Consider the following 26,487-nt stretch of genomic DNA (forward strand, 5'->3'; position numbering starts at 1 on the left):
TCAAGACTGGACTACTGTAATGCCCTGCTGGCCGGTCTGCCAGCTAGCACAATTAAGCCACTGCAGCAGCATGTCTGGTCTTCAATCAGTCAAAGAGGGCTCACGTCACACCACTATTAATTTCATTCCACAGACTGCCAGTAGCTGCCCGCATCAAATTCAACTCTTTGACTCTGGCCTTCAGGACAGCCAATGGAACCGCACCCTCTTACTTCAATTCACTCCTCCAGGTCCATGTCCCAACTTGCTGTCTGTGGTCAATGAACGAGCGGTGCCTGGTGGTCCCATCTCAAAGAGGCACAAAGTCATTCATTCAGTCATTCACTCTCTCTGTTCCTCTGTGGTGGAATGATCTTCCAACCTCCACACGGTCTGCTGATATGATCTCAGCATTCAAGAAACAGCTGAAAACACATCTGTTCTGTGAGCACTTAGTTAATTCACACTAAATGCACGACTTTTAACATAAAAAATTCCTTGTTTGTCTCTTTCTTCTGTGCTAGCGTCTTTAGTACTCAAGCTACAGTGAGAATTTGGCAGTGCGATACTGCAGATTTTGTTGACTTTTGTATGACAAATTGCTTGTTAATATATCTCATTTGTAAGTTGCTTTGGATAAAAGCGTCTGCTAATTTACTAAATGTAAATGTACTTTATAACTGATTCATGTACATAACCTGCAATACGCTTCCCTCATCTCATTCCAAACCCTGTTGTGTTCTTTCTTTCGTGAACAAAATAGAAAGAAACATGAAAGTTGTGTTTCATACACAAAAGTTGTTTTTCTATTTAAGTCATTGTTAGGTTTAGGGTTTTGGGTTTAAACTTTGGAAAAATCGTTGGTACGCGTTGGTATCTAACCCCAATGTTTCTCTTTCTTTGGTGGTACACAACAATGATTTTCCTATTAAAAACATGGTTAGGTTTAGGGTTTAAACATTGTTTGTTAGTATATATATATATGTTTTTCTTACGATTTTTCCATCTCGTACCATCATTACGACTTCCTGGGAGACCGGGTTGATCTTTGCACATAACGTGCAAGTTATCTGCTTAAGAGGCTTTACATGGTCATGACAGGAGTTGAAATACTGGATTAAAAATTTGGCACAGACAAGGTTAGTAACTGATTTTATCACTAGAATGTCAAACCATATACTGTAAAGTATTGTGGCAATACTTTCAACATTTATTCTGGTGCAATGCTGTGCCCCATGTTCTTTCATTGTACAGCAAGTGCCTTTCTGCAGTCAAGATTTTTGCTTGTTTTTACAAACTGAGGGACAAAATTGAGATGATTTTCTATGTCAATACAGTTTAAGTATTTAATTTTTTAATGAAATACATTTATTAACTGTTTCCTAGAGAACCACTTACAATGTTAGTGAAGTTTTTTAATGAGCATTTTCCACCATCATTTTGACCATTAGAATTCAACCTTTAATTTATTTATATATTTATTGCTGTTCCTTTAAAACTCTGATGTAAACTCTCTCTTCTCATGTGAAATGAGATACAGTGCAGGTTTGCTATCAGCTTCAGTATAATGTTTAACCATCTCATCCATCAATAACAGCCTCTTTACAAAACCTGAATTATACTGTGAAGATTCACAAAACACTTGTTTCAAACATAGGGATCCTATAGGTGCAACTCAGCCAGGGACAGCATTAGTTATTCTAGTATTTAGGATAGTATCTATACTACTTTCTAAGCCTGCAGGTTATGACAGAAATCATAATTGTCAATTGTTTCCCTTGACATTGTAATTGCAAATAATTTCGAGATATTTTGTGGTATTTCACAGAAACCGAGCAACAGACATGTCTGTGATTGGCTACAATATTCAAACAGTAGAAATCGTTGAGAGTATACATAAACGGAATGCTGTAATTGAAACATTTCAAGATTTGTTAACTGTGGCAGCTGTAATTGTAATGTTTTTTGTTTATTTTATTAATTGTGCAGCCCTGTTACATTCTTCTTACTAAACTGTGACTGGAAGTGGGCAAGCCAATTTTCTGCAAACAGAAAAGGCGTGATGGGTCATGTGCATGTGCTCAAAGGTTTTAGTCTATCACAAAGTTGTGGAAGAACAGAAACAGACATTTTTCAGCTTAGTTTCAATAAATCATCTTGGAGTTATGAAAATTATAGTATGTTTTCATAGCACAATGAATTCTTTTCTCTCAAAAGATCAAGGAAAATTTGAATCCTTGTGATTTAAACCATTTAAAGTTTAAATGACAATCCGTAATTCCTGAGATCATTCACAGGATTTGCATTGGTGTTTCATTATAGTGTGAATGTGGTCTTTTTGATGTCACAGAGCATGACTGATTGTTCTGTCATATATGTAAAAGAGCGTACAGCAAAAGTCACAGATGTCTTTGTTTTTATACGCTAATGCAAATCATTGTGTGTACCAAATGGGAAATGAGAATGAAAAAATTACATTATAAAAACAAAAAGAAAGCAGCACTAAAGTACCAATTACTTCAATGTTACTATGTTTTTGGACATGTGGTGGAGTAACTTTTAAAAACACTATACCATTATATAAAAATATGGTAATCACATCAAAGTAAATATTTAACACATAATATTCCAAATATTTTTTTTTATTCTTTTACTTATGCTTTACACACTTTGTGACACTTAGGTCTGCTACATAAAACACAATGACAAAAATAAAAGCAAAGTAAGAATTAATAAATAGAACTCCTCTGTATTATGTATTCACACTGTTCTGTACAGTCCTATAGGCCATATATGAAAAAAAATATGACCCTCAATGTCCCGTAAATACAGAGAATCAGTCTGTTTTCTGCACATATCTTCTCAATTCATACACACCACTGTGACTGTGTGTGCATGTGCAGATGTGCATAAGTACGTGCATTTGAGTCTACATGATTGTGCAGCTCTTGGCTCTGTCCTCCCTGAGGGTAGGGGCGGGTTCAAGGGGTGTGGCTTCTGAGCTGACTGGCAGTAGAGGCTGATTAGATATGCGCTTGAGAGTGCGGCGTGATGAGCTTCGCTTGAGGCTTGGGGCGGGGCCACGTCTGACAGACACGAGCGTGGTGATGTGAAAGACGTCTCGGACGCTGTTCACGCACATACGGGACGAACACTCCACATATGCAACTGCGCCCAACTCACGGGCTCGTAGACTCCCCTGGAAGGATGGAAGGAAGGAAGGATTTTTATTTACCTACTCGCCAAAAAAATAAAATATCTATAAAAATATAAACATAAATATAATATTAGGCTTTCTATAAAAGAGCTAGTAAGATGGATTAATAAAATGTCTGCCAATAATGTTCGATTTTTAAAAATAAAAAGTTTAATCGCTGTACATGATGGCTATAAAAAAGGAATGAATGCCTCCCAAATGTCTTTGTTTCTTGGAATAGAGATGAATGAAACTCAATATAGGTGGTGAACAATTATGTGTTCGTATTGCATACTAATTATTGCATTCAGTATTGCAAGAGCTCACTTTTTAATTATTTAATAGCCTATATTAATTTATAATAGTAATAAATGATATTAAGCTTTCAATTTAAATGAATATAGGTTTTTAAGCTTTTAAAATTAATAATCCTGTGTGTTCTTGTTGTGGACATTTATGAATTCACATACGCATTGATATAACAGCTGTTTTATATTTTTATCACATTCAGAATTTTTTTCCAGCAGTCCTCTTGAGCTCTTGCAGCAGCTGCGGTGTTTCTTCTTGCTGTGTAAATGTCTTTAATTTCTATAGCTTATAATTGTACAGTGATCCCTTGTGCTGTGTAAATCATCATGATTTAATCCTTAGTGATTTAATGGCAATCTAATGTGCAGTGTAAATTTGTTTTAATTTTTCATATTTTAATAACAATCTCCTGCTGTGCTGATTAAATGTATTTAAATTCTTCACATTTTCATAATGATTGGCTTTCAGCGAAGAGATAAATACCGCCAACTCTCACGAGAAGTGAATCTCATTCACGCTCTTTCTCTCCATGTTTCACGCGATTGGTTGTTCGCTGCAGTCATCACTCATTCATGTGCACGAGTCCGTGAACGAATCTTAAACTCAGGATCAAAGCCTGAGTTGACAGAGAAAGTCGATGAGCAGCATAATGGTACCAGTAAAGCCTGATTGGATTGGTTTGGTTTTGTCAATTTGTAACCAATCCTGTAACCCTGAGTTTGTTCAGTGAGCTTCATGGTATAGGCAACAGGTTCAATACAAGTAAAACTCATTTAACATTTGTGGCATAATGCTGACAATAAAATACATTTTCACCCCTTGCTTAAAAAAAAAAAGTGATTACAGCAAGTAGTGCCCCACTGATATATCGGTCGGCCGATATTATTAGCCTTTTTACCGATATATCGGTATCGGCGTATATGTTTACTGATATGCGCAGATATGAAAACTTTTTTCAGAACAAATAATGCAGAAAACAATGCTTTAGAATTGGCTGACTCCATGAGCTCAGCAGACAACGGTGCAGCGGTGGATTGTGTCTGTTGAATGTTGATTTCACGCTACATTGTTACCTAGTTGGTGAGACTTAACACTGGTCCATATTTTACTCTCCGTGACAACGAGCTTATAGCTAACTAGCTAACCACGTAGCTATTTTCATTGCTTGTCAACTGAGTGGAAGCTAATGTGTAAACATGTATTCAACACACTGTTTTGTTCAGCATTCACAGTTTGGTACCCCCTTCAACCGAACAATTCCAGTCATTGCATTTATAAAATGTAATATTTAAAAGTCTGGTTTTCCACTGTAGAAAGTTTCCCCTGAACTTGTATAGCATAATACAGTGCAACACCGCTGCCGCTTTTTATCTCTTGACTCGGCAGGTGTAAATGCTTCTTGTTTTACAACATGTCCCTATTTCACTGGCAGTATTCAAATAGTCAGCAATTGACTGATACTAAACAGTACTGATGTTTATTTAGCTATTTAATGTATTTTTATTTATTCTTTATTTTAATGGTCAGCAATTGACTTATACTAAACAGTACTGATGTTTATTTAGCCATTTATTGTATTTTTATTTATTCTTTATTTTAATGGTCAGCAATTGACTGATACTAAACAGTACTGATGTTTATTTAGCTATTTATTTTATTTTTATTCTTTATTTAAATGGTCAGCAACTGACTGATACTGAACATACAGTACTGATGTTTATTAAGCTATTTATTGTATTTTTATTTATTCTTTATTTTCTCAGTGTTCATTTCTAGAATTTGTTGACAATGTATAATAATAATGTCAAATATTCTTTGATAAAAAAAATTGTTTAAGAAAGCAGCCTTCTGAGTACCATTGCATAGTCATGTCGGTGCAAAATCGGGGCACAATCCACACTGAAAAGGTCTGTTTTCATTCCAGCTCAAATTAAATATATCGGCCACCATATTGGTAATCTGTGAATTTTCCCCCTCTAAAATCGGTATCGTCTCAAAAATCCCATATCGGTCGGGCTCTAACCATAAGGCACAAACAATGGAGGTAAATTGGGCCAGTCCATATACATTAAAAATACACACCATTTCAAAAGTATGGCCACAAGATGTAATCATTATATATGTTTGCATGATTTTAGTTTGATAACATCAATTACTTACCTTATCTGTGTAAAGTCATATCCAATACTGGAAAAACAGGGTTTTGTTGTCATGACTACGAAGTTGCAATATTATATTACTTTACACAGATAAGCTTAGTATTACATTTTATAACACTCAAATCATGTTAACATGTACATTATAATGTTTATGTCTTGTGGCTATACTTTTGAAAGGGTGAGTATTTTAATGTTTATGGACTGGCTCCATTCACTTCCATTGTAATTGCCTCACTGTAATCGTGAGTTTAAATTTTTTTAAATAAAGGAGTGATAAGTCAGAATTCTTTTTGTGGAAATCAACATTATGCTGCATATTCTGTTCAATAAGCTTAACTTGTATTGAATCCGAAACACTCCTCTAAACCTCATTTAAAATCGCATACATTTGTGTGTGTGTTTCGAAATACTAACCACATTGTGTCAGTGTAGAAGACTTGCGTCATCAGTTTCTGTGTGCATGTGTACAGTACCATACCACTGTACTTGCATTCCAACCATACATTATCAGCACATCATCTAAACTCTTAATAAATAGGGTTCATTTATCTGTTTACTATGCTAACCACATCCTGTAAATGCCAATGTTGATCCCTTTGTGCTTTTTTGTGCATGTGTGTGTAGTGGTGGGGTAAAAAGCAAGTTTCAACCAAACTCTCTTTTTCTTCATATTACAGTCCCCTGTGTGTATGTGTGTATGCTCACCTGTTCATGTGTGACTGGTATGAGCCTCTGTTTGGACAGTTCTCGTAAGGTGCTGACATCTGTTCTCATATCCAGCTTACAGCCAACCAACACCAACTTTGCATTAGGACAATACTCCTGAGCCTCGACCTGCCACTGAAAGAAAGAAAGAAAGAAAGAATGGTAACACTATCTATGAAGCCCATATTTATAATGTATTGTAAAATCATTATAATGCATTAGTAATGTCCAGTAATTCTGAGATATTACCAAAAACAGATTATTTTTTTTTTTTTTTATGTTGATCACACATGTAGCCAGACTTCTTGGGTGTAAAGAATAATAATAAAAAATAAATAAATAAATAATCCAACTCGTTCTATGGACTCTATCCAATAAACTTTAATGTTTGTGAATCTTATTTGGAGACTTATTTCATATATAACTTCCACTGTATAAGTTTGACTTGTAATGTATTGTATGTTACAAGTTTATATTATGGCTGTTTATAAGAAGATATTGCTTTTGTAACTTTACTTAAAGCAGGCAAAGACCACTTATAATATGATCATGCCATAAAGCCTTTTGACTGTTTACACAAAGCAGCTTTGACAGCACTCATACAATTAACTTTATTAGCTTCTGCTGCATTAAAATTGGATGTTGCTTGTTTTATAATGCATTATACTCTTAAGTATAACTATGAATATGGGAAGTCTTATAATGTACTATAACTAGTTATAATTATTTATGAGAAGATAAAACTTATTGCAAAGTGTATTATGAGACATTATGAATGCAGTATAATGCATGTATAATGATGTGGTGGTGGAGGCATGGTTGAGCGCCGGCTTGTGAAGGGAGAGCGAGATCAGGAGATGAGAATGGTAAGGATCATCACCTGGCAATGATTGTCTCTAACAGCTGTGTGTAATTGCAGTGAGAGTGGAGATGGGTTTTAAGAGCAAGCCAGACGGCAGTGAGGAGAGAGATACGCATGAAGCAATGTGTTTGTGTCTTTATGTTGAATGTGTCTGCTGAAAAGCAGCATGTGTATTGAGTGTTATGGCTGAAAAGCCTTATTGTGTTACACTGAAAAGTTTATGTGCAGTAAATGTCAATGTGTTGTGTCAAGTCGGTTCCAGCTTCCTCCTTTGCCATTCTTGAATCCGGAACAAATGCCTTTACAATGCATTATAAATATGGGCTTCACAGAATGTGTTACCAAAAAAATTTATGTGCGCTAGTGCATAATGTGCTTACAAATTATCATATATAAGTCGCTTTGCACAAAAGCATCTGTTAAATGAATAAATGCAAATTAGATATGTGTGAAAGAGTAAGAGGATGAGGGAAGCAAATTGCCCAGCTCTTGTCTAATTTGTTACAAACATTCACACTCATGCCCATCCAAACTAAATCATACAGTATTCACACCTAATTACTATACAGTATAGCAAACAACGACAGCTCCACACTCCTTTTATAGCCAGTGTGGATCAGAATGACCACAATAAGCCCTTATCAGAAACATTCCTGTTAATGCAGAACCAGCCAGAGCCAGTTGTTCAAACGGGCTGTGTGTGAGAATGCATGGGCGTTTGTGTGTGCAGTCCACTGGCCTCTGCTAAGGTTCAACTATGTCAGCTATGGCACTATTTCACAGCTTCTGAATGTGTTCAGCCATCCATCAGAACAACACTGTGATCTTTAACCTTAAATGCCACCCTTCACTGGCCAATCAGAGGCCTCCTGCGGCCTTTCAACATTCCACATCAGGCTTGTGCTCCGCCCCTGTGGCCTCAGCCGTGGGAGTGATCAGAGGTGAGATGCTGTAGTCATTGGTGAAAAAAAAAACTTTCAATGTGTTCAGTGTGCAGGGACACCAGAGGAACAGTGAGAGGTTAGAGGTTATGGAATGCCTATCAGGAGGGGTTTCAAAAGGCATTTGGAGAGGAGTTTGAAATCATTACGTCAGATCTCTCTGTCACTATAATTAATGGGGTGGTGTGATTTTCCCCTACCCGCATTTACCATGGTAACCATGATTTACATTTTTACATGTATTTAGCTGTCCACCAATACATCATATGGCTGTAAATTAATAATAATTTAATTATGTGTCTCCTTCAAACAGTTTAAGAAGCGTTCAGAATATCCTTTTTTTTAATGGGGGTAATACCAAGTGACCACACTTTATTGCAGTAACAATAACTTTAGCTATTCATTATGGCAGAAGCAATGGTTACCATGGATAACTTTTGAAAGGGTTTTTGTTTGACAGACTTACACCCCTAAAACTCAATCAATATACTCTAATTTATAATTAGAGCTGGGTATCGATAAGCTATTCTGGTTTGGTTTGATTCATGTCGATACACAAGTTCTTGATTCAATTAGATTCTACTACAATTTTATTAGATTCTGATTAGGACTGGGTAAAAATATAGATTTTCCAGTGCATCGAGATTTTCATTTGAAAGATAGTGATATCGATTTTTAAATCCCAAGATCAATATTGTATTCTGTGCGCAACACCCCTACATTACGAGTAAATCACTCACAAATGCGACCAAATTTGGTGTTACGCAACTAAAGAAATCTATAATTAGCCACTGACTGGTAAATTTTTAGATTTCACTCACCATGATAGAGTAGTATATTGAATAACTGCATTCATGTTAAGAGTAAAAGATGTTCCGTGTGTAATGAGTGTCCAAAGAGATCCACTTATTCCATTTGTCACTGAATGATGTCTCTTTTAATATTCTGTTCTCTACTGTCAGTTGTCAAAAACAAAAAATAAACATTTAATTGTAATCACGCATTACATGGATGAGGTAAAAAAGCCATTTTACTCTTCCTTTGTTAATATGTGCTCAGCCAAAACACGGAGACGCTGTAACGTTTGTGTGTGTTTTGTTCATGTTTTGGATTCTATGTCTTTTATTTTTAAGTTACTTTTACTTCTTAGTTCCTGTTCATGTCATGTGATTTCCTGTTCCCGCCATGTTTCAAGTGTTTTGTTCTTACTGGTTCCTTGGATTATTAGTTCTGTTTTGTCATTGGTTCTTGTTTCATTGTCTAGTTATCTTGTTATCAGTTCTAGCTTGTCATTGGTTATCTTGGTTGCCCCAGACTCTGTATTTAAGCCCTCATGTTTGCCTTTGTTTTTTATTGTGATTGGTTTTTCCTGTCATGGTTTTGTTTTGCTACTTTCATGTTTTGGATCTCATTTTATGCAATTCAACTGCGCTTGGGTTCTTTTCATCTACATTCTGTTCCTGCTGTTAAACGTTGCAGACACTCTTTGCTGAACTGCTGAAAAGACTTTTTATATAAAGAGTCTGTTCCCAGAAGGGATGAATGAAGAATTGGTTTTAAAAGAATTCTTATGAATTTTTCAATTATTTTAAATTCCTAATTTTATCAACTTGTTGTTTATAATTGTTTTATGCATATTACAGTTGTTCATGTATTTTTCAAAATGTTTGTTTTGTATTTATTTTTATTAGATGAGAAACATTTTTACAATTTACAAGAAGATACCATTGGTTGAAAGTTAATCACATGTTTTCTTCTCACTGTGATATAACTGGAAGGTACTATACCATGTGATTTCATTCTAGCCCATTGATTGGTTGTTTGTTCATTTGTACTCGCCTTGTCTGTATTTGAAAAATTATTTTATCTACATGTATTTTTTAGCCCCGATGAAGGCTTAGATGCTGAAACGCATTGGCAAAATAAAGTTTGAAATATTTTCCACTCTACAAGTGCAGCTGGATTTGCTTTACAATTTTACTCTTATTTTTTTTCCAAGCACTTTGTTGGTTTTGTGAAGTTGCGCCAGAATAACCCTACAAGGGTAATCTTAAAGTGACAGTACCAGGCAGTATTTAGCATGTTCTACAAATCAAAGTAAATACTTGTAAGTAGTTCAAATTATGCATGTAAACAATAAACATGTAACAATATGTATATAGAGTACTGTGCAAAAGTCTTAGGCACATAAGATGTTTCACAAAAGCATTTGTCTTAAGATGGTTATTTATATCTTTAGCTTTAGTGTGTCAATAGGAAATATAAATGTTAGACTCCCAAACATTACTTTTGCAAATAGAAAAGATTAGAATAGAAGAACAGGGAGCCCTGCAACAGATGTCATGTCCCCCACAAAGCCCCTCACTGAACATCGTGTCAGTCTGAGATTACATAAAGAGACAGAAGCAATTGAGACAGCCTAAATAGATAAAAGAACTGTGGCGAATTCTCCAAGAAGCTTGGAACATCCTATCTGCCAACAACAAAGAAAAACTGTGTCCAGGTGTACCTAGGAGAATTGGGGCTGTTATAAAGGCAAAGGTGGTCACACCGAATATTGATTTAGCTTTTTTATGTTTACTGGACTTTGTATGACATTAAGTGATAAATGAAAACTATTTATGTCATTATTTTTTAAGAAATCCTCACTATGCAACATTTTTCACAAGTGACTAAAACTTTGCACAGTAGGCCTACTGTACAATTTATGTAATTTCAAGACATCATATTTATTGATGGATTTGTAAATTTTTTAAAGCTAAAATGTGACAAATGATAAACTAATGATAAAATAGGATTATATCTGTTAAAAATCAAAACAAATTGCTTAGGTTTGGGTTAAATTTTTTAATAAATATTTTTGTCATTTAAATAGGTAGAAGGTCCCCTGTATAATTAACAGTAAAAGCAGAGAGAGAATCTATCTTATAAGTAAAATTAACATTATAACAGAAATATACATCAAATTGAATCAGAATCGAAATCTAATCGAATCGAGAACTGTAAATCGGAATCTAATCCAACTGGGAAATCTGTATCAATACCCAGCCCTAATTCTGGTTCATGTGGGTATATTTCAGTTATAATGCTCATTTTGCTTACATATAAAAAAAGAAATTCTCTCTCAGCTTATGCTGTTAATTATACCTTAGAGGACCTTCTAACTAGTACATTTACCAGAGGGCACAAACTATGCAATTCAGTGGCGTTTTTTTTTTTTTTTTTTTTTTTAACAGATACAGTACAATAATCAACACAACCAAAACTGAAGTGATCTTTAAAATAAAATTAAAAGATCGATCTTGGGATTTTAAGAATCAATATCAGGACCTTTCAAATAAAGATTGTGATTGATCGGAAAATCTATATTTTTACCTAGCTTGATTTACAATATATAAAAGGCGAACGCTTAAAATTGTGGTAACCCTTCACCTGCTCATGATACTGTGACCTATTCCATAGTTTTGAGTCACTTTGACCCAAAAAAAACAAAAAAAAAACACATATTTTGAGTTTCAAGCGCTGAAGTAAAAAGTATCAGCTTTCTAATTAATAATTTTTTTTCTACTCCAAATCAAGAAATAATCATTTAAATTTTGGCTAAGGCTTTCCTTTTTATCTTAGTGCTTAAAACACAAGATGTGTTTCTGGGTCAAAGTCAGATCTGAAGCAAGTAACATATATCATGACATAAAATTACTCATACTTAATTTTACATGCATCATACTCATCACGCCTACCCCTACTTCATGGGAATATCTCATTTTCACCAGTCATATACAATCATATATAGACTCAAAATTGAAACGCACATTCAAACCCTTCAGCACTAGACTCACACCCTCAACACCACAAAATTGTTGACATCTGTGTTCAGATAAAGCTTGTGTTTTTGTGTAAATCCACTATGCCGTCATCCTCCCGCTGCAAAAAAAATAAAAATAAAAAAATAATAAAATTACAAACAAAAATTATCTTAGTCAACAGTTATATTTTGTTTTCAGAGCGGGACACTAATGCGGCAAGAATGTGTGTGTGTTTATAACTACAAGCTCACATTGTCATTCCAAAATGCACTGTCACATATATACACTGAATATCCTACCCTTTTACAATGCTGATGTTTTCATCTCATTATGAGAGAAAAGAGAGGAGAGGAAAATAGAGGGAAGGAAAGCAAAGCAGAGAAGATTAAAAGAGAGGCAAGGAAGGGAGAGGAGAGCCTGACCTTCTTAGGGATGCTGTCCAAGGTCTCTGGTCTGCTGATATCAAAACAGATGAGCACAGCATCAGAGTCTGGATACGCCAGAGGCCGTACATTATCATAATACGAGGACCCTACAGAACACGCGCGCACACACACACACACACACACACACACACACACACACACACAAACACACAGTGAGGGGTCAGGATGAAAACACTTCATTATGATAACATTGATCTTCAACTCAAAGAGCAAACCGGTGCTAATGGTGCTCACAAATGCTGTGGCACACAAATTATATACACAGGGTTATCAGCAGGATAGATGATATTAAAGACTGTTGTTGCTCCTGTGGTGAGGGCCTGAGCAGGAGGAAGAGGTCACTTTAATTCCACCTCAAGACAAAGAGAGGAAGATACATAGAGAGTAAATACTTTTGTCATTCTCTTTGGCTATATATGGAATAGCATACTAGCATACTACTCTTACTGTTTCTGCAATATATTGCATGTGTGCTGTTCACAGTATACACATTTTCTGTATGCATGGAATACCCAAATGACTTACTACATTTGCCAAAATGTAGCAGTATACAATCAAAGTACATTGACTGCACAGAATACTGTCCCATAATGCGACACACATGACTTGATCTTTCATTGCAGTTATTTAATCAACAGTTAACACATTTTTGTTGAAAGAAAATTGTGCATTACATGTTGTGCCTAAAACACTCCTTACCCATGGTAAAATCACTTTTTTATACAATGGTGGCAACATCAATATGATCAAAGACATGGGGTGTTTCTCAGTGCGAATGGCGCAGAAAACGATCTTCTTACGAAGACCAGTCTTGCCAAGCTACCTTGGAAGAATGAACCAGAAACTATTTAGCAGAGACGGGTCACTTCTATTAAATGAATGGGAGAAATTGGAATGCCCAATGGTCAATGGATGTACTGTAAAAAGGAAGTCCCACCCTAAAGGCAAACAAGCCAATCACCTTTTAGATACAGACATCGCCTGTCAATCAACTCTAGAACATGCATGCGCATTAGTTACACAAGCTGGGAAAATTTGTATTTTTTGTGTAATCTGAGGTAAAGAAGCACAATTTATGATACCAGTTTTGTCAGAATTTACTGCTGATTTGAAGTTCTTTTACTGTAATCTTGACCAACCATTTTTTGAGATTTCTGTCTTTCCACATTTAAGTACATAGGAGCTGCACTTGTATGCTGCTTGTTTACATAGAAAATAGCTGCCTGGGAGCGTTCCAAAGATGGCCGCAGAGTGACCTGACTTTGCTCAGTAGACTTTGTGTGAACTGAGGAAGACGCAGGATGTATCCATTGCAAGCTTTGAGATGTGCTGTGATCTTCCTGTTGCACAATTGACCATCCCAGACTCCCAGCACATTTGTTCCCAATGACAGGAATACTGGCATTATCACACCAGTGTGGTTTTGGAGGACTAGTGACACGTTAAAAGAATAAAGTCTGTTAACACTTGTTTTTCCATGTGTTTATTACATTATTAACAAGTATTATTACAAGGCTCTCTGGAATACTCGATTCTGATTGGTCAATGGAGCCATTCCGCGGTCCAATATTGCTCTGTAACAACCGCACATCCACGTATAAGACCACTCATCTTTGAATTTGTTTATTAGGCAAGTAGTTTTGTAATAGGCTGAATAATGAGCAGTCAGATGGTCATTTTCACAAAATAAACATCAACAGAACTCCAAAGCAAACCGGAGGTTGATTTCAGCTGTTCAGCAATTTCTTCTCAAATTACATAATTTCAATGCAAATCAATATTATATGTCCATGCTTTTATTTATTTGGTTAGTAGCCATGTACTAAGCTGGATAATGTTCAGTCAGATGGATGTTATTGCAAAATAAACCCCTTCATGGTGATAAAAGACCCCTCTGCTTCGGGTCCTGGTCACCCTTTTGGAGTTTATTGTGCAATAACAACTGGCTGACAGTACATTATACCTTACATAGTTGACGGAATATAACAACTCTCACATGCCGTCAGACTCTTGAGGGAAAACACAGCGATAAATGTCCTTTGTCTTTCATCGTAGTAGCAGGTTATTGCCCACAAGTCACCATCCGATGCATCCTCGATATTCGGCCTGATCAGGAACACCTCCGGGTAATTTTATGTGTTTTTTGGTACTTGCGTTTTGACTATTGGAATTAAACTTTGGCAGTGGATAATGACGTAGAACGAGTCCACGAGTACGTAAGAACACAAAAGAATTCAGAAACAGCCATGTTCAATAAATTGTGAAATGTATTAATGATATTAGGCAATTTCACTCATACAGAGTTTTGCGGAAAATAAAAGTCTTTTTTTTTTTTTGAGAGAGAGCGAGAGAGAGAGAGGTCATGTATGAACAGGACCCTTTGGGAGTACCCAGAAGTTGCCTGGAATTAGAGGTTGTAACATTACCGCAAAAGTTCCGTTTTAAAGCTATGCATGAACAAAGCCATAATATTAAAAGAATAGTTCAGCCAAAAATGATAATTCTCTCATTTAGTCACCCTTATGCAATCTCGAACTCGTATGACTTTCTTGCTTCTGTGGAACATAAAAGAATGTCAAGATTTATAGTGAATAATTAGTTAAATTTTTGTCTGTTCTCACTCAAAATCGACTGTATCGCATTAGAAGACAAGGGGTGGGTCTCAATCAGCTCCCTGCGTTGTAAATCAGTATATCGTGAACACAAATTTGGGCACTGGCAAGGGTGTTCATCCACTGAACATTGGGAAACTTATGACTCAATTACCTGCGACACGTTAACGATCTTGTGCATTCAAGCTCAGCTGTTATTAATCATTGCTGTATATATATGACACTATTGTTAATTTTCATTGAAGATATTCAAATGTACAGTGTTATAACAGATAAATGGTATAAATAAAGAAATAAAAATATAAAGGAGTGTATTTTAAACATTCTTTTAACAACTTAAATATTTTAACAATTTTAACAAAACAGTTTTAAGATTGTTTCCCTTTCATTGTAATTATGGATAAAAGACATTACAAAAAAAACAACAAAAGAGAAAAGAAAGCTTTGACATCATATATTTACAGTTTTGCTCGACTTCAGAAGACACGACGTTTCCGGTAAGGGAACATAGTGTTATGCTCAGAGGAAGAGAATGACAGAAGTGGTGAACCCAAATGCAGATTTATTAACAAACACAAAGAAAACACGGGTATACACGGGAAAACGAACTGAATGCAAAAACAAAGGCGAAGCCAAACAAACTACAAATATAACTCAAATACAGGAGATTATCTTCTAGAACTTTCACAAGGAGGTATGGCAAACACATGAGGAGTCCAAACGAGACTAGACAATGAATGAGAGCCTGAGGTGAGTATTTATAGTGTTCTTTTTTTCTTTTTTTTTTTTTGGAATGCCCAATTCCCAATGCGCTCTAAGTCCTCGTGATGGCGTAGTGACTCGCCTCAATCCAGGTGGCGGAGGACGAATCTCAGTTGCCTCCGCGTCTGAGACCGTCAATCCGGGCATTTTATCGTGTGGCTTGTTGAGCGTGTTACCAAGGAGACGTAGCGCGTGTGGAGGCTTCACGCTATTCACCGCGGCATCCACACCCAACTCACCACACGCCCCACCGAGAGTGAGAACCACACATTATAGCGACCACGAGGAGTCACCCCATGTGACTCTACCCTGCCTAGCAACCGGGCCAATTTGGTTGCTTAGTCCTGGCTGGAGTCACTCAGCATACCCTGGATTTGAACTCGCAACTCCAGGGGTAGTAGTCAACGTCAATACTTGCTGAGCTACCCAGGCCCCCAATTTATAGTGTTCTTGATGACATGACTAATGGAGATCAGGTGAGTGTAATTAGTAATCGGGAGAGTTGGAGCAGGGAAGAGAGGGAGCAGAGACTGACGAGGGCCTGACACATAGTGAGCAACAATACTCCCTGGTTTTTACGGGGTATTGTGAGATTTTTTAAGGAGCGAATGTTTCAGTGCCCTGGAGCAATTTTGCGATTGAGAAAGCCCTAGAAATGACTGACTCACTGATCAGTGCCCTGACTACTGAATTAGGGAGCTGATTGAGACACACCCATGGATTAAACCACACAAGTCATATGGACTAACTTTATGCTGCCTTTATGTCCTTTCTGGAGCTTGGAAGTGTTGGTTCTCATTGACTTGCATTGTATGGACATTGCCACATAATTTCTACATCCAAAAATCTCAATTTATCCACCGAAGAAGAAGAAAGAAGGTTAAAACGACATAATGGTGAGTAAATGATGAGAGAGGAACAAGGTATGTACAGGACCAAAAGCTAGGTGATCAGTAAAAATCCTTAGGGTAACATTTTTGAAAATGCACAACTATAATAAAAAATTGTCAATGACAGCATGCAAATGACACCACAGAGTTTAATGCCATTTTCGTCAATCAAACATGCAAACGGATCATTCGGATATTTCATGCAAATACAAAATTCACATACTATATGTACAGTAAACATACTGTGAATCTAGTTGTGAACTGCCATTGTCTAAAATTGGCATCCCCTCTGTCTTTGCTCATCTCCTCTCTTTAACTTTGCATTCGTCTCTCACTCTGCTGTCCTTCCCTCGAGTGAGGACACAAATCCAGAGATAGATCGAGAGAGATCGAGTGAGAGCAAGTGTGAGAGTGACAATGAGTGTTTGAAGTGCTGATCAAAGCTATTGTTTATTGTAGGCTGGCCTCAGGAGAGCCACCCAATGAGCCGCAAGTCCCACAATCCCCTCTAGCAGGTCTGTCAACCACAGCCAAGGAAAGATGGTCAGCAAGATAGAAATTTGTGTTCAAAAGAAGAAAGTCATACACATCTGGGATGGCATGAGGTCGAGTAAATGATCGCATAATTAAATTTTTTGGGTCAACTATCCCTTTAAAGGGATAGTTATTCTGTTGTCATTTATTCACCCTTATGTTGTTTTGAAACCGAATGACAAAAGGACGTTAGGCATAATGTTAATCTAAAGGCCTGAGTGTACTTCGGTTGTTCGTGTTGCTGATCGCTCCACGCACAGTATGCGTGACGCAAATTTCGTCATCAACCCAGATTTTCTTGACCTGCGGACGTGTTCTTCGTCTGTGTACTTCGTCAGTGCATGCGCCGGCCATTTGTATTTGCTCGTGGTCAGAAGAATATACTCAGAAAGGCAACGTGGTCGGCCGGGCACAATCTGATCCAGAACAGAGAAAAACAAAGTATACCCGGGCCTTTAGTCACCTTTCACTTTCATTAAATCTTTTTGGATACAATGAAAGTGAATGGTGACTGAGGTTAACATTCTGTCTAACAGCAACTGTTGTGGTTCACAAAAGAAAGTAAGTCATACAGACAGAATTTTTGGGTTAACTATCCCTTTAAGTCACACACACACAAAAATGTCATTGCATTTGATGTTCCTCATAGTTTGGCAAAAAAAGTATCCAATTTTTTTGTGTCTTAATTTTTAAAACATACTATTTTATCATTTAAAACCCAACAAACTTATAAAATGCTTTAATTAAAAATGTTTGGGAAAGAAGGGGCACAACCAAAAAGACTTGATCCTGGGTCCCGTGAATTTTAGCGGGGGCCCTGAAATAAACTCCACTTGGTTTGATATTATTTAGTTATATAACGCAAAGACATTCATACATTTTTAAGTGTGGTGTAGGTGTAATACTTTTTGGGGGCACTATATATCTCCAAGTTTGTGTATGCACAAGTCAAAAGAAATAGGAATGCAAAAATAATTTTCAGTTCTCTGTATAACAGCTTCTAAATCACACACACACACACACACACACACGACACACACATGTTGGTGCATAATTATGAGGACTCTCCATAGACATAATGATTTTTATACTGTACGAACTATAGATTCTAACCCTAACCCTAACCCTACTCCTACCCCTAAACCTAACCCTCACAAAAAACTTTCTGCATTTTTACATTTTCAGTAGAACATCGTTTAGTATGTTTTTTAAGCGATTTGAATCATAAACCACATTTATAGCATAATACCCTTATAATTACCAGTTTGTAACCTAAAAAAAAGTCCTCGTAAACCACTTAAACCTGCCCACACACACACACACACAAACAGAGAGAGACAAACACACACACAGACACACACACACACACAGAGAGAGACACACACACAGAGACAAACACACGCATACTGTGTTAACTCTCAGCTGCTCCTCCTCCCAACGTCTTTGTGTGTATTCTCATTTCTTAACTTCCCTGTTGGCTTTTTTTTATTTTTATTCATTCTTGGTCACTGTCCTCCGTTAATCACATCAAAACCATTTAGTTCATGTCTTGTTTGTAGTGGGTGTTAAATGTCACTGCTTGAGATCTCAGCTGGGTTTCTTTGCGTGTGTGTCTGTGTGTGTGTGTTGTGTTCGAGCTGTGATTACTGTGATTACTTCTGTAGTACTAGACATAATTTATATCTTTTTAAGAACAGTGTGTCCGTGTGAAACGCTGACCTGAATCTTTGGCGGTAAACATTCTCCCCTTCCAGTCCCTGGGTTCACCTCTCTCCAGCTGTGCCGCTGTGTGTGTGTGTGTGTGTGTACATGTTTATACTACATTGTGGGGACCAAATGTCCCCACAAGGATAGTACAACCTGAGATCATCTAGCTTGTGAGGCCCAGCCAGCGGTCCCCACGAGGGAAATGGCTTATTAAACATATTAAATTATGTTTTTTTGAAAATGTAAAAATGCAAAAAGTTTTCTGTGAGGGTTAGGGGATAGAAATTATCGTTAGATATGTATAAAATCCATAAAATGCATGGAAGTCTATGGAGAGTCCCCACAATGATATAAAAACAAGTCTGTTTGTGTGTGTGTGTGTGTGTGTGTGTGTGTGTGTGTGTGTGTGTGTGTGTGCGTGCGTGTGAAGCAGAACTCTATGGGATGTCATTAGAGATTTTTGTAGATGCAGCCTTCAGCACAAAGGTCGGTTACCTCAGCAGCACCACACATATTCTCTCACACACTTTGACACACACCACACCTGTGTGTTTATTTTGATGTGTGTTTGCATTTTCACATATATGAACAGATCTTAGGGAGATGTGCAAAAGGTTCAACTGTAAAGCAGGAGTTTATGTTGTCAGAAAACTAATTGATTACAATGGAAGTGTAAGAGTCAAACATACACCTACTGCCCCATTGACTTCAATTGTTAGTGGACTACTGTCAACAAGTCTGAAGAAAGCATACACAACAAAGCACACACAATGAAGCAAAGGGACCATCTCAGCCATTCAACAGTCTCATTACTCATTTCTGATCAGTCATCAAAAAGCCACTCATCCAGCACTGGATTCCTCAGCTGTAAATACCCACAATTGATGTATGCTCCCATTTCTTATCATTATTACATGTTTATTATTTATTTACCATTATTATAAAAAATTAAAATTTAAATTAAACAAAAAAAATAATTTACACAAAATATTTCTAAGAGTACGATGCTACATTTTGTCACGTGACCTCATCGCGTCCAGTTAGCGAATTTCTAAAATGTTTAATGAAAGGGATGAGTTATTTAAATTCATGAGGAAAGCAATAGCTGATTGGACAATTCAGTAATATTCATCATGAAAGCATTACCTGATTAGTCACAGAAACTATAACCCAACCAGCAACCCTAACCCAACTCCAAAACCTAACCCTAACAATTCAGGTAGCACTTTACTAGTTATCATCTTGGAAATACAAATGGTTATTTTCCTTTTTTTTTTTTATCCAGTTTTATGTAAGAATATATTAACATTTGGAAGTCCGATGAAGTAATGAGTTTGTGAAAGATATGTAAGAAATCACAGCTGATCTTCCTTCTGGCTTGATTTTACTTCATCACACTAGAAATGGAAAGTCATGTCAAGTACATTATGTTGTTGGATGCAGTATTGCGTGCTGTGTGCTCTGTTGTATGCTGCACACTTTGACAAATAAAGTAGGACATCTGGGTATACAGAACATTTGCATACTACGGTGCACAGTAAACAGAAAATACTCTATACTGCAGAGCTGGTAAGAGTAGTATGGTAGTATACTATTCCAAACATTATGTCTGCAATTCTGTACAGCGGTGCTAGAGATGCAGAATTTATACAAAGCACCTTTAATGCTAATGCATATGACAATATATTGGGAAAATGCTTCAGTTAAGTATTTACACACTTTTATTCTGTTTGCCTTTAAATATGTCTAATGGCGCCAACAAGGAACATCTGTCAGACCAATTTAAACATTTCATTTTTTGTTGGTCACTTTGGTAAGAAACTATAGGCCACTAAAATAAATCTAAATATACATTTACTTTTGCACACAAAGGCTTCTGGGTGCCAGACTTGTGAAGAGGGCTTATTTTTAAACATGAAAGAGTTTACAACCAGTTGAACTTCATGGAGTTCATTTAGTGGCCCATTCTGAAACATGGAGTCTTGTGTCCCAGACTCTGGTATGAGAGAGCTTACAGTAACTTTACGCTCGAAGGTTACAGTCTGACCCAGCTAAACCCTACAGACCAACAACAACAGCAGCGAGGATAACATTCCCATAGGAACTTTAAAAAAGGAGATGACAAGAAAAGAAATTCCCATAAAGGACTTTTATAGCAGGGTGGGGAAACATGCAGATGCCTAGAGTGAGGGATTTATGGGTCACACTTGCTGAAAAAACCCTAAAGTGTGTGTCAGGGCGAGTGTGTGTCACCAGTGGTGTAGCTTAACCAGTGTGCTAAAAATCCAACCTGACAGTGATGTCCAAACACACAGGCTCAGCCGTGAACATAGACATGGCTTGAGTTCTAGCTAACTTGTTGGTTTGTTTCATAGACAAAGTTTCACTGTCATGGAAAACCTGGAAATATTAGGGAATTTTAAAGAGCCCATATTATGCTCATTTACAGGTTCATATTTTATTTTGGGGGGCTACTAGAATAGGTTTACATGCTTTAATGTTCAAAAAACATACAGTATGATAAATTTTTCTCATATTATACATTGCTGCAGCACCTCTTTTCACCCTCTGTCTGAAACGCTTTGTTGTAGCTCATGTCTCTTTAAAGCCCCCCTTTCTGAAAAGCCCAGTCTGCTCTGATTGGTCAGCTGGCCCAGTCTGTTGTGATTGGTCAACAGCTTAGAGCGTATGTCGGAAATGTAATGTCCCTTACCATAACCGAGTGTCAGCGCCCGAGGCTTCCTGAGCAGTGCATTCCTGAGGCAGGCATTATGCAAATGTGTTACCTAGTGACGTAGCTAAGTCACGGAAGTAATGGCTGGACTGCCAACCAGGCGATTCGGGCAGTTCAGGAGCAGTGTTTTCTGTGGGAGAGAGTAACTTCCTTTGGCGTGGACTTTGTGCTTTGTAACTTTGCAGAATTTTACATGCACAAACAGCTATATTACACACTAAAGAAAAGGTAAAATCCCAAAAAGCATAATAGGGCCTCTTTAAAATTGTGTTATCCAGACCTGGAAAAGTAATGGACATTTCTATAGTGAATATACTGTACATTTTTCTGCGGAGCCCCATCGAGGATGGGGAGGGAATTTATTTTCTGAAATTGTTTTGTTTCACATTCACTTGCAATACTTTGTGTTCCCTGCCAGTAATTTTTGCATTCACTTGCAATATGTTTTGCATTCCCCGCAATACTGTACCTTTACTCATCCCTTACGAAAATTAACCATGGTTCTACTGCAGTTAACAGAGTTGAACTATGGTGTGGTGATGGAGGCCGTGTCTGTTTGCATGAGAGAGGGAGTGGTGTGGCTCGTCAAGCTGGTTGACATGATTTCTAACAGCTGTTTCTCATTACAGTGATAGCGGAGAGAGCCCTTAAAACAGCTGAACACCCCAGAGAAGAGAGAGAGAGAACGAGTGTGCAGTGTTGTATACATTGAGTGTTGAATCTGTCGAGTATTTTGAAGAAGTTTATGTTTATTTTGAGAGTGTTGATTATTGAACTGAGTGAAAACATTGAAAAGAGTGCATATGCTGCACACAAAGGCAAAGAAAATAAAAGCCGTACCTGAAGTGTGTCACTGCTCCCCGTCTCCACACATGAACCCTGACGTGGTGTCACATATGGAATTTGCAGTAAAACCATTGTAACCACAAAATTTACCATGGTTGTACTACAGAAACTACTGTATAGTTCAACTATTGTATCTGTAGCAAAACCATAGCTAATAAATGTAGCATAGTTTTACAACAATTAATATATTATAACCATGGTAAAACCTTAGTAGTAATACAGGAAACCCAAAACTATGGTAATAATTATAACCATTCTAACACTTCATAAACACTTTTTCACTCTGTTCCCCACACAATACTATCTTTTGACATTGAAACCCATTTACTTTAATGCATGATTTCAAAGATGACACATTTTAACGTGCATTATATAAACTACATTTACAAGTGTGACTAAGTTTGCATGGTGGCACATCTGACAGTGTTGGACTTTGAAAGAGGAAGTCTCGGGTTCGACATCAGCACAGCACAGCAACCACACACATGTTTGCTTTTATGGGTTTAGGTGAGGGGTTTAGGGTTAGGATGTATGTTTTGTTTGCCTCACATTTGCTTTCATGACACTATTGGTTAGGTTTAGATGTAGGATTTAGAGTAGGGACGTCAGTTTTGTTTAAAACTAGAAAAAAAAGGTTTTTAAGGTTAATGTTCTATCATCTCACATTTTTGACATTATTGAACATCATCTTTTTGGGAGAATACCCCTCGGTGGACATTTCATCTTGAAACTGCAGCAATACGTGTAACGAACCACGTAATTTCATTTTGCAAAAATGTTGCCACAGTCTATTTTCACACTATTTTCATGAGATCAGGCTGTGCAGAACACAAAACTTTTTGTGAGGGCTAATGCGAGGGAATGCAAAAACTGTTTTGGAAAATAGATTCCCTCCCTATCCTCCAAGGGACTCCAAATTGTTCTATGTATGCTGTGCTCAGAAATGTTTCATCGGCTATATATTAATCTTGTGTAGAGTAAATTGTGCTCAAGCTATAGTCTAATTTGTGAGAAATGTGAATTGTTCTTTTCAGCTAGTTCTTTTCAATGAATCGATCAAAGTGGTTCATAAATTGGTCTAAATGATTTATTAGCATATCTGTCTGAATTTGAATGATTTTAAAAAGCCCTTATCCAGTTATCACAAATCACTGGAGAGGTCATGGAAAAGTCAAAACATGTGGGAACCCTACATAGAAGAAAAGCTAGAATTCACATAAAGCCATTTATATTAGCTATCCATACAGTCCAGAACTCAATAACAAAAGAGCAATATAACAGGATCGTATCCCACTCTTATACACTCAGTCTCATAAACCCAGTATTGTCAATTGTAAATTGCTCTATCAAAGCAGTGAGAGTTCTGATAACCGACTCTTTGTGGTTCAGACGTCACATATCTGAGATGTCTGAAGCACTCTTGAAAAAGCTCAGCGTCAGAGATCAGAGAGTCACTGTCGAGAACCAAACTATCATGTTCATTTTCTTTTATAAAAATGCACAAGGGTTCACCCAGGCCACAGGAGCGATCAGCTGCCAGCAGGGACAGGAATGAACAACATCCATGCATGGACATGGCTGGCACCACGATTTGTTAGAGCAAACTTTTGTTTTTGTCTCTCTCTAATGTGTCATACACTCTCACACTATTGCAGCAAAGGAAATTCGCAGACGAGATCTCTTTAATGTCTCAATCGCTCTTCCTTGACAACAATGAGTTTAATTGGACAGCAAATGTAGACCTTGTCTAAAGTTACCGTAAAGAGAAGATTTATTCTCGACAGGGTTACAGTTTGACCCAGCTAAACCCAGACCAACAACAACAACATGAGAGGAAAACATTCCCATAGGCATAGGAACTTAAAAAGCATCCAAAGGGCCATTCCCACAGTAATTTTAAAGCTCATCAATACTCTTGATGTAGGTCAAAAATTGTCTCAGTTGTTTGTATTTTTAAAGTTGATACTGAAGTAAATCATTATTGAAAACTACATGAGCAATGAAAGAGCAGCTTCTGTAACATTTTCTTTTGGACTCTTTAACAGATCATGAGGTTTCTGTGTTTACGCTCTCAGACTAGCCAAATCTGTTTGACGCCACAGTGCTTGAGTCACAGTGTGCCACTGTTTGATCTGATGTCACGGCTGTATAACGAATCTCACCTGATGTGTCCCACATGTTCAGCTCGATGCGATGTTTATCGATCTCAAAGCTTGCTGTGTAATTCTCAAACACCGTGGGCACATAACTCTGCAATTAAATATCTTTCAATTAGTCAAAGCAAAAAAGTCACATTACTGGTAATCATATACTTATTTTGATTACCGATGTCACATGTAGTAAATGGACAGTGCAGAGCTACATCATGTAAAAAAAATATATTGATGAAATGTTTTAATATTTTGGTTGTTGCTCTCCATCTGCGTTATTGATTATTTTTTATTTTATTTTACTGTTGGTCTCAGTTCCCTGCTGCAAAAAAAAATAAATAAATAAAAAAAAAAATAAAAAAGCTATAGAAATTCTACTGGTTTCCACTACAAGTACTGTACCTAGGCCATACTGCATCAGGATTTAAAGGAATATTCTGGGTTCAATACAAGTTAAGCTCAAGCGACAGCATTTGGCCCTTCTTTCTATAAATACTGTAAATAAATAAATAAATTGAGGTTACAGTGAGGCACTTACAATGGAAGTGAATGGAGCCAGTTTTAGACAGGTTTAAAGGCAGAAATGTGAAGCTTATAATTTTATTAAAGCACTTTTTTATTCATTCTTCTGTTAAAACTAGTTTATTATTTGAGCTGTAAGGTTGTTTAAATCGTCACTGTTACAGTCGTTTTAGGGTTTTCTTAATTAGTATTTTAGTCTTGTATTCCAGTAAAAATATTGAAATATTCTTCAAATAAAATATATTTATTTGACAAGCAAAATGGCATAATATATTAAGTATAATAAAATTATTATTATTGTTGTTGTTGTTTTTTGTTTGTTTTTTTGTGGTAATCAACATTATGCCACAAATGCTATTAACTGAGCTTAACATGTACCGAACCCGGAATATTTGGCCCTTTACACGTCTGCCGGCTGGGCATCATGTAATTGAACTCATCATAACATTGCATGAACTTGAATCGCATTATTAAATGAACTTTTAAGTAACGACCTACAGGTAAAGCCCATTTAAAACGGCCACATATTAGCTAAAACATTTACTCTGCCTGCTGTCTCTCACCACTCGCCTTAATTAAGTAACTGATTTTCCATAATGTAAAAATATGATCAGATCACCTCTGGATAGCTGTCCTTGGCGAACACATGCAGCAGCGCCGTTTTCCCACACTGTGTGTCACCGACCACCACGATCTTACAGCGACTGCACTGTCCCTCCATCATTAGCAGCACTGTCCGCCCGCCTAGCGCTTCACGATCACCATCCGCTGCCTGATAACGGTCCTTTTTAATGCTGAATGAATGAATCATAGGAGAGACAGTCTGTGTGCGACACGCGATCTGTCTCTGAGAGTGGACGGGTCTGTGCCAGGGATAGAGTCCACTCACCCTGGCGCGCGCCCCTCCCCTGAGCTCCAGTCAGTCTCCTGGTTCCCACGGTGAAACCACGCGCTGAGTCTCACCCCTCTCGCGCGTCACGAGCCGGGCATGCGGGTCGTGCTGCTCCCTCTTTGCGTTCAATAGGCTACTGTTGTCTTCTAAAGATACTGGTAATAACCACTGTGTTCATTCATTCCAGCTGTGGTATGTGCATGCATGGTGTAAATTAAATGACCCCTCGGGCTCTTGTCCCACATGGAAATAGAATTCCCCATATAGGGCTCTCACGGTCATGAAAAATCTGGAAATAGCATGGAATTTTTAAATTGTGAATTCTTGCTTGAATAAAATAAAAATAAAAAATGTCTATGCTCATCTCTAAACTTAATCGGCAAGACATTGCAGTCTCTTTAAAGTGATTTTTAAAAAGGCTTATTCAGTAGGCTA

The 26,487-nt window shown here is 37.1% G+C and overlaps 1 protein-coding gene across 1 annotated transcript; it reads right to left on the reverse strand.

Annotated features, from left to right (window-relative positions):
* Positions 1–1,371: 1,371 nt before the first annotated feature.
* LOC127450867 (rho-related GTP-binding protein RhoN-like) lies at positions 1,372–26,018 on the reverse strand. Its single transcript, XM_051715294.1, has 5 exons — positions 25,780–26,018; positions 24,651–24,738; positions 12,380–12,489; positions 6,349–6,483; positions 1,372–3,178 (listed from the first exon to the last, which is right to left on the reverse strand). Exons 1-5 carry the CDS (start codon positions 25,969–25,971, stop codon positions 2,909–2,911), a joined length of 795 nt encoding a protein of 264 aa, XP_051571254.1. The 5' UTR covers positions 25,972–26,018; the 3' UTR covers positions 1,372–2,908.
* Positions 26,019–26,487: the final 469 nt, after the last annotated feature.

This window comes from Myxocyprinus asiaticus, chromosome 13 (genome assembly GCF_019703515.2).
Source record: "Myxocyprinus asiaticus isolate MX2 ecotype Aquarium Trade chromosome 13, UBuf_Myxa_2, whole genome shotgun sequence".
In the NCBI taxonomy this organism is placed as follows: Eukaryota; Metazoa; Chordata; class Actinopteri; order Cypriniformes; family Catostomidae; genus Myxocyprinus; species Myxocyprinus asiaticus.